Source organism: Ctenopharyngodon idella, chromosome 13 (genome assembly GCF_019924925.1).
Source record: "Ctenopharyngodon idella isolate HZGC_01 chromosome 13, HZGC01, whole genome shotgun sequence".
NCBI lineage: Eukaryota > Metazoa > Chordata > Actinopteri > Cypriniformes > Xenocyprididae > Ctenopharyngodon > Ctenopharyngodon idella.
In genome coordinates, this window is record NC_067232.1 from 27,745,766 (window position 1) to 27,761,076 (window position 15,311).

At 37.3% G+C, this 15,311-nt stretch overlaps 1 protein-coding gene across 1 annotated transcript in view; it reads left to right on the forward strand.

Annotated features, from left to right (window-relative positions):
- The window catches only part of itga9 (integrin, alpha 9), a 103,422-nt gene that overhangs the window by 13,732 nt on the left and 74,379 nt on the right, over positions 1-15,311 (forward strand). The window contains exons 3-5 of the mRNA XM_051916674.1: positions 1,602-1,708; positions 8,548-8,671; positions 14,194-14,261. Coding sequence (XP_051772634.1) covers positions 1,602-1,708; positions 8,548-8,671; positions 14,194-14,261 — 299 coding nt within the window. The remainder of the gene's footprint in view (positions 1-1,601; positions 1,709-8,547; positions 8,672-14,193; positions 14,262-15,311) is intronic.

The following is a 15,311-nucleotide window of genomic DNA, read 5'->3' on the forward strand; positions in this document are numbered from 1 at the left end:
GACTTTATATCAATCAATTCTGACTTTATATCACACAATTCTGACTTTATATCACGCAATTCTGACTTTATATCACGTAATTCTGACTGTATATCACGCAATTCTGACTTTATATCACGTAATTCTGACTTTATATCACGCAATTCTGACTTTATAACTCGCAATTCTGACTTTATATCACGTAATTCTGACTGTATATCACGCAGTTCTGACTTTATATCACACAATTCTGACTTTATAACTCGCAATTCTGACTTTATATCTCGCAATTCTGACTTTATATCAATCAATTCTGACTTTATATCACGCAATTCTGACTTTATATCTCGCAATTCTGACTTTATATCAATCAATTCTGACTTTATATCACGCAATTCTGACTTTATATCTCGCAATTCTGACTTTATATCACACAATTCTGACTTTATATCAATCAATTCTGACTTTATATCACACAATTCTGACTTTATATCACGCAATTCTGACTTTATAACTCGCAATTCTGACTTTATATCTCGCAATTCTGACTTTATATCAATCAATTCTGACTTTATAACTCGCAATTCTGACTTTATATCACGTAATTCTGACTTTATATCAATCAATTCTGACTTTCTATCACGCAATTCTGACTTTATATCTCGCAATTCTGACTTTATATCAATCAATTCTGACTTTATAACTCGCAATTCTGACTTTATATCACGTAATTCTGACTGTATATCATGCTATTCTGACTTTATATCAATCAATTCTGACTTTATATCAATCAATTCTGACTTTATATCTCGCAATTCTGACTTTATGACAATTGATGAACTTTGCAACATTGATAGTTATTGAAATGAATTGAATCGACATTGAGTTGAATAATGACACTATTGTCTGAAGTAGAGCTGCTTATAGCTGAAGTTGAATTTGTTTCAAAAATTTTTAATTTTATAACATTAACACTGTTGTTTTCTTGTTCATCACTATGAAGCTGCTTTGAAACAATCTTAATGTATATAGCGCTATATACATGACTTGACTTTATCCCATGGTACTGAATGATTACCGAATTCATGCACCATTATATTTAAATGACGATGGTGCTTTTTTGTAGTGTAGTATGCACAACATCCTGCAATAGTAGTCTAGATGTGTATTACATGATGTTTATGATCATTTAAGGAAACCAAAATGTATTAAACAGTGTTACTTGCACCTTTCTGCTACTGTGTTGTGGGACTGGAGCTTGATTTGGTCAATAGAGATAATGTTTGCTTTACGTTTTCCATGAAATATAATGTCTAGACTTTATGATTCCCAAGTAGAGCAGTTGCCCAACGGCATTGTGAGCGTTGGAATAAGTTCATACAGTTTTTACATATTCATATTTGATACACATGAGTTTCACATTTCAAATATTTTGTGTTGTACTCATCTTACTTACACAAACTCTTTTGTTCCGTCTGTTGCAGTATTGTCTGCATATTAAATTGTCCCTGACTTTTGTTTCAGGCTGTTTGATCTCAGCCTGGTTTTATTGTGTTTCTCTTTGCAGACCGAGATGTTTGTTTATCTGTTGGCTACAGTAACATTCTCATTCTGTACTTTAGGAAATAAGCAGAAGGAGTCCTGCGGGAAGACGTGTCAAGGCGACAGGGACAACGAGTGGATGGGGGTCAGTTTGGCTCGACAGGACAAAACCAACGGCAAAATTCTGGTATGTTGCGTTTAAACAAAGAAAACAAGCAAAGTTTTTCAACTGTGACTCTAAATTCCGATTGGATGAGTTGTGTTTGAAGCAATGCAGGGATGACAGTTTTTTGTAGGCCAACCGGAAAGTTATCATCACCCTGGATCCCTCGACAAAAAGCCAATACGATTTTTCCATTGGCTTTTGCATCATTTCAGAAAATGAGCTCTGTGACCAAAAAAAGTTCATGATTCTGACACATTTTGTTCAACAATATATTCTTCACACATTAACACAACTTTTATGAATTTTGAAGCCTAAATACAATCACATTTAGGCATTTATAAAAAAAAAAAAAAAAAAAAAAACATTGGTAACACTTTATTTTAGGGTATTTTAACTAGTTGCTTATTAGCATGCATATTACTAGAATATTAGCTGCTTATTAGTAATTAATAAGAACATATTAATGCCTTATTCTGCATGACCTTATTCTACATTCTTAATCCTACCCAATACCTAAACTTAACAACTAACTTACTAACTATTAATAAGCAGTAAATTAGGAGTTTATTGAGGGAAAAGTCGTAGTTAATAGTGAATACATGTTCCCTATACTAAAGTGTTACCAAAACATTGACTTAAAGGGGAACTATTACCAAAATACCCCATAGATAATTTATTATATCTTGTCAAATTTGCCCCTATTTGGGTGTGAGCAAAAACATGCCATTTTTGTGTGTGCCCCTTTAAATGCAAATGAGCTGCTGCTCCCGGCCCCCTTTCCAGAAGAGGGCGGAGCTTTAACAGCTTGCGCTTCGGTTGCTCAACAACAACAAAGCTGGAGAATCTCACGCAGCCAAAATGAGGATTGTCAGTAACGGTGTTCAGCCTTACATTGTTCAAACCGGAGTCGACACTGATGGAGAGACTCAGGAAGAAGTTACAACTTTTAGACGTTTCTGAATGGTTAGTGGATAAATGTATGTAGTTGCTGTGGAGTTGATTCAACTCATCCACTAGCATGTGCCGTCATGTTAATCTTTTGTGCAAATTCAGCATTGAATTGACCCTCGTTTGATGCTGTTCGCCAACGGGGGTTTTGTTTGAGTACAATAGACTTTTATTTAGTAGTAATAATCTCAAACATGCATTACTTTATTCGTTGTTCCACTTTTTTTTTCTTAACAACCTTTAACGACTGAATTTTCAACCTTCTCAGCAGTTGTTTAATGCAAACCACATAGACTTGTAAAACATAGGCAGAAACTGAAACCATCATTGTTACAAATATCTTTCACGACGACCGCATTGTTAAACTCCAGCTGTTCCGTACATCAAGAGAAAGCGTTTGAAGTGAGGGCCGTTTTATCATGATGACAAACTGGAGCTCTAGAATAGACGCTCTAACTGGACGTCAGCACCAATCTCTGCTGGGTTTCTAGGTTTCCTCAGGCTTGAGTTGTGTCGTGGTGGTCCGATTCGAGGTCAGACTCCTCGTTTCGTCTTAACTGCATGACCCTGTCATGGGGTTCTCTGAGTTTTGATGGGCGTCCTACAGGAAGGCAGGATCAGGGTGGTCTGACAGAGGAGAGGACACTGATATGTTCAAATCAAAGAGGCTGAGGGAGAGATGACATGTTATATTGGTAGCTTTAATGATGGTAATTTGGTGGGTGGATTAGTATTTACAAGTCAGGACCGGATTAAACATATGGGCATTCAGGCTTGTGCCCAGGAGAACCATGTGCAAGAGAGACACCAACACAATCAAGGCTGTATAAATGTTTTTAATTGGCAGGAGATGACGTTGCGTAGCTCATGCAATCAGATTTTAGAGCTGAAACTTTGTTATAGTGTATTTTACCACAGTTAAAGAAGTAAAAGCTCCAGTCTCCTCCCGAAAATCCCGAAAAAAGTTGGTGCCTCAGTGACTACTTCACTCAGAGAAACTGTCAATCACAGCTGTCAATCATGATGTCACACCCCCGTTTTTAACTTATTTTAAAAAAACGAACACTTGAACTTACATCAGCGTGATAAAAATGACATAAAATGACAGAAACCATCTTTGGAAAAAAATTATTTGAAGTCTAATTTAATGTTTAGTTTGTCTCACGTCCCATTACATTACATAGAGTGGGCGGGGTTTATGACCTATACTGGGGACCAACCACCTGGGGGCGATCAAAACGCTTTGGTTTCACTTTTCAGGACTTGTGCGGCACGCTTGCTTGATCCAGCCTGAAAAATGCCATTTTTTGTCATGATTCAAACGTTTAGAAACAAAATTTATGAGACGGTTGTTGTCAGATTTCATTGGTGATTTCAAATATGAAATTTAATCGAACAGCTTTGGTGAATTTCATGTTTTCCCAATCAAAGAGATAGGAGCTGCACGCCCGAGAAGCATTTCAAAGATGGCCACCGAGTGAAATGACTTGCCTTGAAGGGACTTTGGTCTTACTTACCCCAAACATTTGAACTAATGCAAATGATTAGTCAAATGTGCTTTGCAATGAAAGCTGTGTGCATACAAAACATATTTTACTTATAACCTGAAAGCACTTCGACAGGTTCTTTATAGATGCATATACATGCGTTTACAGTGTGTGTCCCACCGCAACAAATAGCTGCATTTGAAGGGAATCACGTTTACATGTAAGGCATGTAAGAGAGCTGTTGGGCAGATGTGGCGTCCTTCACTCAGCCAATCAGCTCTCCGCATGAGCAGCAACATGATTAGCCCGTGATCCACGGTGACTCAGAGTCTCTGAGGAGAAAAAACATTACGTGTTTCATTACGTCTGTCCTGTGTGTTTCCCAATGCCGGCTGCCAGGGAATATGTTGGAATTTGTTCCTTTGGTTGTCATTTGAAAGGCTGAGGCTGTTTTATTGACGTTCAGCTGAGATGGTTATCGAATTTTTAAGTTTAGATGATAGTGGAAACGCTGCCAGCACAGTAGAGCGAACTGCTTTAGGCTGTGACACAGTCAAACAGACTAGCAGTGTTTCTCAACAAAACAAACTACTGCCAGATAGTCATCTGACATCATGTGTGAGCATTTGTATGAATCTGTGTGGCTGTAATATCTTTAACTCGGTTGTTTATCTCAATGGACTGTGTAAGAGCTGTTATACCGTTTCCAGCATGAAGAAACGGGAAGCTGAACTGTGCTTTGGAGGGAATTTGGTTTCTCCAGTCCACAGCCCTGAGCTTTTCGACAAGGGATTTGACTCTAAATAAAATAGGGAAAGGAAAGTTTGTGGCATACGGTTATATGGGACTGTATTAATGAGCAAAACAGAGAGGTTGTGTAAACATTTGTGTGTCATGACAGCACAAAAACAGCTCTGATGTGACAGCTTTTTTACTAAGAATCGAAGAAAAAAAACCACAGTGTCCTAACCAGCCGCGATGGCAACACCCGATGATTCTATTTTAGAAACAGTTTCTATTTTTTCTGCGACGTCGCGGCTGGAACAACAACACAAAGTATGATAATGATCATTAGAGCCCGACCGATATATCGTTTTGCTGATTTTATCGGCCGATATGAGCCTGTCGCCGATATATCTGCATCAGCATATATGCCACCGATATTAACATTTATTTTTACAGAACATATAGCACAGATAAAATGGTTGTAAATGGTGTGATTACGTAGTTTGTCCAGCAGAGCGCACTCCATTGTTCGCTACTGGCACCAGCCAACCCTTTCACTTCAGTAAAGAGGTCTCTTGTTCGAGCAGCAGCAAGCAGTCAAGCGAGAGTCAAAGCGCTGTCTTAACGGTAAGTTGCTAACTAGTTTGTGAAATTCATAACTTACTGTAAAGTTAATAAACAATGACCCCCCCATAAGTTTTCTTTTTCAATATAAGTCCATCCAATATAACATTAGCCCCGTCCCTTAAAACTGCCACGTCACTCATGCATATCATATCGCTCACATCACATATCCTAAATTAGCATAGTTTGTCAGTACAGTCAGTTAACGTAGCAGATTGAAAGGTTAGTATCTTTCTGCAGTCCAGTAGACCACGGTGCGGTGGTGGCTTGAGTCTGTGAATGGTGATTTAACGCTACGTCGTCACCTAGTTGATGAAACGCGCTGCTATAAAGTAAATAAACATGTCCCCATCTGTTACTCTTACAACGAGCTTATCATACTCGTTTGCTACATTAGTAGGATTTCCGCGATGCAGAAAACACAGACGAAATCACGGAATCCAGTATAACACTGTATAACACGGAATTTGTCATATTTTTGATGAATAAATAAAAAACAGGTCAGAACACTTAAATCAAATCATGATGTAGACTAGTGTCTGTGAATATTAAACTGCAAAAAGACTATTTAAATATGATCCTCATGTTCTGCATGTTCATTTGATTACCAGAAAATAAGCCACTGACTGCATAAATCTGCCCCTGATGGATTGGCAGTAGCTTGCTCGCCCTACACAGTTACCTTGTTTATTTTCTTAATTCAAGTTATATATTGTTCTATTTGTGTTGTAAAGTTATTTATAATAAGTGAAGTTTGCTGTTCAGTGCACTGATGCCAGGCTTATTTTGGATAATAAAGTTCATTGTTAAATACCCTGCCTTCATTACACATCTTTATCACGTCAGTGTTTGATCACCACATATGAGTGATCATTACAAAAAATGTGTTTATGTATATATATTCTGTTTATGTATATATGGTATTCAATATACAGTAACAGTCAAAAGGGAAGTGTGTCCAAACTTTTGACTGGTACTGAACTATAATATACACTTAAAGAATATCGGCCGATATATCAATATCAGACTTTTTTTACTTCCTAATATCGATATCGGCCCCCAAAAACCCATATCGGTCGGGCTCTAATGATCATCTCAGGTGCTATTTATGTGCTTTATTTAATGTTAAAAGCGTCTAATGTGAGTTTGAATATTATTTTGAGTGTCTTTTATAGCCGTACTGAAACCAACGATGGATAATTTACCTCAGATCTTCAAAATAAATGAAAGGAAACAAGATGACAAAGATTGTTTCAGTAACTCAGTATGTGTTTTTAATAAAGTTAAAATGGTGTAATATTCATTAATTTAATTATGTACTTATCCATTTCGTTTCGAGTGCCGGGAGCTTGCCGAAAGAGCTCGCCCACACGCTCTTCTGATTGGCTGTGACTTTTGATTGACTTGACCACGTCTCATAGTAGCGTTGCGTCTGGTGTGGACAGACAAATTGTTTGTCGTCGGAATCATGTCACAACACATCTGGTTAGGAAATGATGTAAGAGCAAGTACAGTATATTAAATGGGTGGTTGATTATGATTTCACTTTTTTAACTTTAGTTAGTGTGTAATGTTGCTGTTTGATCATAAACAACATCTGCAAAGTTACGACACTCAAAGTTCAATGCAAAGGAAGATATTTTCTTTTATAGAAATCTCTGTTTAAGAACTACAAACGGCTGGTATGGACTACAGTGAGCTTCTTCCCGGGTTGGTGACATCACAAACCCTAAAATTTACATAAACCCCGCCCCTGAGAACACACAACAAAGGGGGTGAGGCCATGTTGGGCTGCTTTAGAGAAGAGGAAGAGTTGTTGTAGTAGAGTGTTGTTGACATGCCGTCATTTTACACCGGACTGCTTCACAAACGAGGGTCAATTCAACACAAAAGATTAACATGACGGCACATGCTAGTGGATGAGTTGAATCAACTCCACAGCAACTACATAAATTTATCCACTAACCATTCAGAAACGTCTAAAAGTTGTAACTTCTTCCTGAGTCTCTCCATCAGTGTCGACTCCGGTTTGAACAATGTAAGGCTGAACACCGTTACTGACAATCCTCATTTTGGCTGTGTGAGATTATCCAGCTTTGTTGTTGTTGAGCAACCGAAGCGCGAGCTGTTAAAGCTCCACCCTCTTCTGGAAAGGGGGCCGGGAGCAGCAGCTCATTTGCATTTAAAACATAAAAAAGAAGTTTCATAAAACATAAAAGAAAGAAGTTTCTTATGCTCACCGGGGCAGCATTTATATATCTATATATATATGTATGCGTCTGTGTTTTTACTTTGAAATTTACTACGTAAGTACATTTGTGTGACCCTAGTTTTTTTCCCATGAGATAATTAAGTCCAGATCACCATAAAAAAAAAATCTGTTATGTTTGGATCATGAGGAAAATTAAGTCAAACTCTCAAAAAAAATATTATTGCATGGATTATTAAGGTTTGTGTAACAGTCCACAAAACTTTAACACTATTCTGCCTTACAAGAACTTCCTTCAGGCATTTCCTTCAGGAAATGCAGCTACTTTAGTGTCCTCTGTCTATGACCTTTTTGCCTTCTCTTTGTCTGTTCTCTCTCAGAGTCTCTCTGCTCTCTGGCTGGCTTCACAGCCTTGAGCGCTTCTGTTGTTCCAGAGATCAGAGATGTTTGAATGAAGATGCTCAGCTTTCTAAAACCAACAACCCCCTTTCAGTGCACATATTAGATCCACAGCCGTGGCCAAGCTTGGCCCTGTGTTCTGGTTTTGTCTCAGAAGTTAATTTGGCACTGGAAAGAAGACAAAGAAGAAGCTTTGTCTGTGTATCCTGTTTGTTTCTTGGTGCAATTACCATGATGATGATGATGATGATGCAATTTCAGATCTGATATGTGTGCTATATATACACACCCAAGTCATGGTAGACACCATATTTAATTAGATGTAAATTAATCTGTAAGGAATAGAGTCTAGTCAATGAGTTGTACTTGTACCTGTCTTTCATGTCAAATTAAATATGCTGTTTACCCTGACTAACGTCTATAGTCATCATCTGTCATACCTCATCTTGTTCTTTCATTGTCTGCAGGCCTGCGCTCACCGCTGGAAGAATGTATATTATGAATCGGAGTATATTCTTCCCCACGGATACTGCTCCGTCATCCCAGCCACTCTGCAGGGCAAATCACAGCCTCTCATACCGTGTTATGAAGGTACGACTCGCTCTCTACCACTTCAACTCTCCTTAATAGTATTATTTATATATTCAGATTCAAAAAATTAGATTTTTCAGTTTTCATTTCAGTTTCACATTTTATGTACTTTTGCCAGTTTTATTACTTGTTGTTGTTGTTTTTTTTTAAATTCTATTTTAGCCTTAATTTATTTTATTATGTGCTTTTGTCAGTTTTATTAGTTTTTAATATTTCTGTTTAGCTTTAATTTATTTTTATTTCTATTTTAGATTCAGTACTTTCTACTTAAACTTATTTAATTATTAATGTAGTTGCCAAGGCACCTTTTCTCATTTTAAGTTTAAGCTTTTCATCTAATATTTATATTTAATTTTATTTCAGCTTTATTTTTTAATTAACAAAAATAATTTTTTATAGTTTTAGCTTTAGTTAAAGGCACAATATGTAAGATTTTTGGATTAAAATATCCAAAAACCACTAGAACAATGTTATATATTTTGTTGACTTGTGTACTTACTCGGGTTGGGAGTTTAACGCGTTAATTAGATTCATTAATTACGGAAAAAAATAATGCGTTCAATTTTTTAACGCATTTAATGCACTTGCCCCACCCCCAGACCTACATAGGTCATCTGCTATTCATACAATTGACTGCGCGCGTTATAGATCAATTGACATGATAAACGACAAAACACATTCAAATATTTGACAATAGGCGCTTACTGCATGACATGGAGGCGCCGGTGCGATCACTTGCATTTAACTTAAATGCTCCGTCATTTTGGTCATACAGATAAGAGTAATGCAAACTGTAAAGGGACTACTATTATATTTGTAAACTCACAATAACAGCAAAACGTTAGCTTTTGTAAAATAATGAAAACAATCAGGTCTCAGTGAACTTGAGCACGTAACAAACATGAACCGAAACTCAGCGTATACTTGCCTCACAGACACGAGAAATATATCTATTGAAAGCTTGAATATCTACTTTTAAACGAATCAATTCAAATGGCAAATAAATATTCTCAGATCATGTAATCCGTTTGAAACCTGCATATAAGTGCGTCCACTACTATGGAGATGATGAATCAGCAACGTTGACTTAATCTCTGCAGCCGAAAACAGAAAACATTATTAATAAATTATTCTAAAGTTTAGACAGTCTCCTTGCTCACAAAGAGCAGCCAAGGGGCCCCCACATTAATAATAAATGTGCACATATTAATTTAATAAACTTAGTAACCTAGATTTCTTGGTAGCCTTCATTAAATTAACTTCTCTTGATTCATAAAACATCAGTTGACCATATGTTTACTTTCAGTTTCATATTTCCATATTAATAAAAATAAAAAAATAAAATAAAAAATCCTAATCCTTTATATCCCAAAATTAAAATTCAGTCATCATTTACTCAACCTCATGGTCCAAAAGTTTGTGTAATAAATTCTATGCTAAATCAAATAAAATATTTCTTTCTGAATCTACTTTTTGTAATGTCTATTTGATGCTTTACACAATAATGACTTCAAATTATCTTTTGGGAATAATTTCTCAGCTAAGTTTGATGTACGATAAATTTGCGATTAATTAGATTAATTAATCGCCCCATCATGTAATTAATTAGATAAAAAATTTTAATCGCTTCCCAGCCCTAGTACTTACATTATCCCAGATGTTTCCAAGAATGTCTAAATCCAGAAAAATATCAGTGATGTCATTCCTGCGTTACCTTCGATTTCCGATTTTATTTTGTAGAAACCATGGAAACACCAAAGACGCTTTAATATATTATATGTTTTATTAGACAAGGAAACAACTGTTTGGTTACATTTATAGACAGAAAACTAATTATTGTTATATAACTCAACACATTTAGTCTTATTGTTTAAATCTCGTTTTCTTGATTTTCCACGACTGCATGTTTTCACCACGCCTCAGAGAAAAACACAATTTTGTCAAGTGGTTAACATAGCGTAATCAGATGCAGCCTTATTTTTAGTAACAGTAATACAGCATTTTCTCCGTCATAAAGTGTTTTAAAATGAATTGCATTCCATTTATCAACACAAGCCATCCAGCATTTATTGTGTCGCGCTCGTCTCATTAGCAAATGCTCCAGCGGCCTCGTTTCTCGTCCTGCTCTGCTTCATACTACAGTAACGTTAATAATCTTATCCATGAACATGATTTCTGCCCGAGTCCCATCTCGATTCTTTTTCACCGGCTGTGAGGTTAAGACATCTCCCATGATTCCACGCTCAATCTCAGCTCAATCTCAAGCTACACCTTTGTTTTGAATAAGTGACCTGAAGTGGCAAAAATTACATAGTGTGCCATTAACACTTATCTCTTAAATGTACCAGCGATTTCAAAGGTACATTCAGTGTATCAGTAGTATCAAGTCTCTAAATCAAGTGATCTAAAGTGCTTATCAAGATCATTGATGGGGATCTTCCTGTTAGTCCACAACGAGAGTATGTGTTAGTGGTAATTGCTAAAGCAAACGTAGCTGTTAGTATTATGAATAATACTTAAGGCTAGTAATTTGAGCAAACCTCTAACCCCAAGTATTACCATAATTGCACCACAGTCCAATTAATGTAGAAGCAGGTCATCTAAATGAGCTGAAACTGCTGTTTCTCAGTGTGGTCAGAGCTGCTTCCATGAGGCGCCATAATGGACTAAAGTGAAATGAACCGCGTGAGAGAGATTGAAAACTCATCTTGCTTATTTACTCTACATGCCAGTTGAAATTGTGGTTCAGCTGTGATGTTGCAATGTATATTGAATCTCGGATATGTATTACATTGTATATTGTATCGTGAGGGAGTTGGAGAAGTTCTGGTCTTCATCATACTAGAAGTCCAGCAAACACCCAACTAAAGCAGGCTACAGCAGCGATGGCCAAGTCCGAGCCTTGAACCCTCAGAACAAGTTGGAAAGATGACACTGTTTATTGTGGCACGTGTTCTCCACGGGCTTCACAATGAGTTATGGCGCCCTGAACTTCCTCCAAAACCTCAGAGTGATGTTGTCTGGCATCAGAGCGCTGGCACCTCCAGAATCATAAAGAAGCAGCACACTTCCAGACTCTGGTGGAGAGAAATATGACCTGTCAGGCAGGGCGCAGCACCTGGGAATATGGAGGACACATTCAGGGTTATGCAGATTAAATATTTGACTTTTTACACATCAAGCTAAGGGATGGTTTAGACGTTATTCAGCAAATATTATGGCCAAAAAACCATTATGTCACCATGGTACCAAATCCAAAAAACATAATACCATGATACCATGACCAATACATGCTTGTTAATGAAATGTTCAGGTTTCATCACTCAGATTTACCTGAATTTGTGGTATAATATTATCAGGGCTCCAGACTAACATTTGAGAGCAGTGGCATCAGTGCCACTAAGATCTACAGAAGGTGGCGCTGGGCGCTTTAATCATAAAGGTAATTTAATTATATTACTATTGTATTGCATTAATAAGTGCAGTTACTAATAATATTACGCGTTTGTTTATCGGAAATGTGACAGTAAAGCACTGAGCTTGAATTGAGACGTCGATAAAATTAAATTTATTGACAACAATAACATGCAAAAACCTAATTTTTATAGGGGAAAATGTAAATGTTCTACTCTTATTAAATGTACCATACTGAACTGACCGACAGCTTCAGTGATTATAAAATGAGCGCTCTTTACTTGCTTTCTGTGTAATTCATTCACAATTTGTAGTAAAGTTTTTGTTTTTCATGAGACACTTCCTACTTTTCCCCATATATTAGGGAGTGGAAATGGCTAATAAGCCAATAAGGGCTCCTCTGACGTTTGTTTGCCTCGAAGTGTTCCTTCATCTTTAAACTTTTAGTTGAACAAATCATAACATTAAAAATAACATTAAAATTGGATCATATTTAGAGATTTGAAGTGCTGGAAAAAGTGTGAAAAAGTCCTTTAAAAAGTCCTTGAAAAGTGCTTGAATTTCACTCCCAAAAGTTTGCATGAATCCTGAAATGAATAATGTAAAAACTCTTTCTGCGACCATGGTCACAGTAAGCATTACTCACTGGAGAGCCTTATATAACTTGTTCGTTCATGGCACAGTATTTCTCCTGGTTTCCACATCAGCACTGTTTGATCTGATACCTGTAGTTTAAAACAAAGAATACTTCGCCGAATTCAAATACTGCCCTCGAACAAAGATTTTTCTGGTCGACTAGTAGTTGTTCATTTTAAGCGATAGTCGACTAATCGCACATTTATTACTATACCATATAAATCATAATAAAGAGCCTTTGATGTCTACATAGCCTAATCAGCACTCAAGCACACGCATAAAGCTTGCCATGATGATTATGAATGCGTCGGGGGAAAAACAGCAAGATTTCTTTAACATTTTAATCATTTATTGATTAATTAGTATTTTCTCTATTTTCGGTTGCAGAGATTAAGTCGACGATGCTGACTTGGTTTCATTATTTTACAAAAGCACAATATTTTGTTGTTATTGTGAGTGCACACAAATAAAAGTAGACTCTTCACATATTCAAAAGATGTATTACTCTTATCTGTATGACCAAAAATGACAGAGTATTTTAAGTGCAAGTGATCGCGCCGGCGCCTCTATGTTAGCCGTCATGCAGTAAACGATCTATTATTCAGCTTTCACACTCCGCACAAACACTTCAATTGCCCACACTGGCGGAAAAAAAGGGCATAGACCTTAGTCATATACTTTCAAAATAGTGTATATTTTAATTTTCATTCCAGTGCAGTGCTTTACCCCACAGAATTTCAAGTGCATTACCAATTTTCCTTATTTTTATATCCTGAGAAATGAGTCAGCATTTTTTTTCTATCTTAATCGGCAGCATGCCACAGAAATGAACTTGTATTGAACCTGGAGCGTTTCTTTAAGGATGCCAATCACCAGCTGTCAGTATCAGAACTGGCTTGCACTCACTGTTTATCACTCCCCTCATCACATATTATACATTTGACATATGTTATCATAGTATATTAAATTCAGCACCACCATCAGCATTAAATTTCACCATCCCAGTAGGATTCCTCGTATTTTACAAGATGTTTTGATTTGCTGCGGAAAAAGCGAGGGAGAGTGCACGGATTCTTGATCTGAATTTGTTTCCGTGTTCAGCTCCTGAGTTATTTATTTCCTTCCATATCTTTTCCTGACTCCAATGAGTTGGTATTGGGGGGCCTTCTATGTGTGTGCAGTGCATTATGGGGAGATCCAAGCCCAATATTTTCTGTAACCGGAGAGCACAGCAATCCCCCCTTTCTCAAAGCCCTCCAGAGTGTGAGCTTTTGTTGAACGCGGTGCTGTTAGGTCGTTCTCAGTCTGTCTCTCGGCCCCCAGATTCCTCTTGGATGGAGTTGGGACTTTGACTAACTCCATATGGAATGTCGGAAGAACTCCAGTAAATGCTGGCTTAGGCTCACAGCGAAATCATTTGTGGTCTGTTGTTTTTTTCCTTCCTCTCTCTCTCCCCCTACTCACTCTCACAGACCATAAGAAGACCTATGGGGAAGAACATGGCTCGTGCCAAGCCGGGATCGCAGGCGTTTTCACTGAGGTCGGTATAAGTACGAGCTTGTTACGTGTTTTCACATGTGTGGTGCTCAGTTCTTTGATTACACGTATGAACACAGACATATAACAGATTGCGAGTGATATATTCACTCTCCAGGGTTTTAAAGGGATAGTTCACCCAAAGATGTCTGTCAAAGATGTCGTTCCAAACCTGTATGATGTTCTTTCGTCCTTGGAACACAAATGAAGATGTTTATCAGACTTTCCAATCTGTTCTTTTCCATTTGTGGCTATCAAGATCAAAATTTGTTCTTTAAAATTGTTCTTGTTTTCATCCATTAAAGGATTAGTTCACTTCAGAATTAAAATTTCCTGATAGTTAACTCACCCTCATGTCATCCAAGATGTTTATGTCTTTCTTTCTTCAGTCGAAAAGAAATGAAGGTTTTTGAGGAAAACATTCCATATTTCTCCATATAGTGGACTTCACTGGGGTCCAAATGTCAGTTTCAGTGCAGCTTCAAAGAGCTCTACACGATCCCAGACGAGGAATAAGAGTCTTATCTAGAGAAACCATCGGCCATTTTCTAAAAAAAAAAAAATTATTTACTTTTTAACCACAAATGCTCGTCTTGAACTGCTCTGCGATGCGCCACACATTACGTAATCACGTTGGAAAGCACTGCGGTAGGGCGAAAAACTCCATCTCATTTTTTTCCTCCAACTTCAAAATCGTCCAACATCGTTGTTTTACAATGTTTTGTAAAGTCTGTTTGACTTAGTCTTTGCACGTTTGATTTGTAAACACTGGATCGGTACTTCCGCCTACGTCACGCGTGACCTTTCCAACATGATTACGTAATGCGTGGCGCATCGCAGAGCAGTGCAAGATGAGCATTTGTGGTTAAAAAGTATAATTAAGAATTATGAAATAAGACAATGTCCGATGGTTTCTCTAGATAAGACTCTTATTCCTCGTCTGGGATCATGTAGAGCTCTTTGAAGCTGCACTGAAACTGACATTTGGACCTTCAACCCGTTGAACCCCAGTGAAGTCCACTATATGGAGAAAAATCCTGGAGTGTTTTCCTCA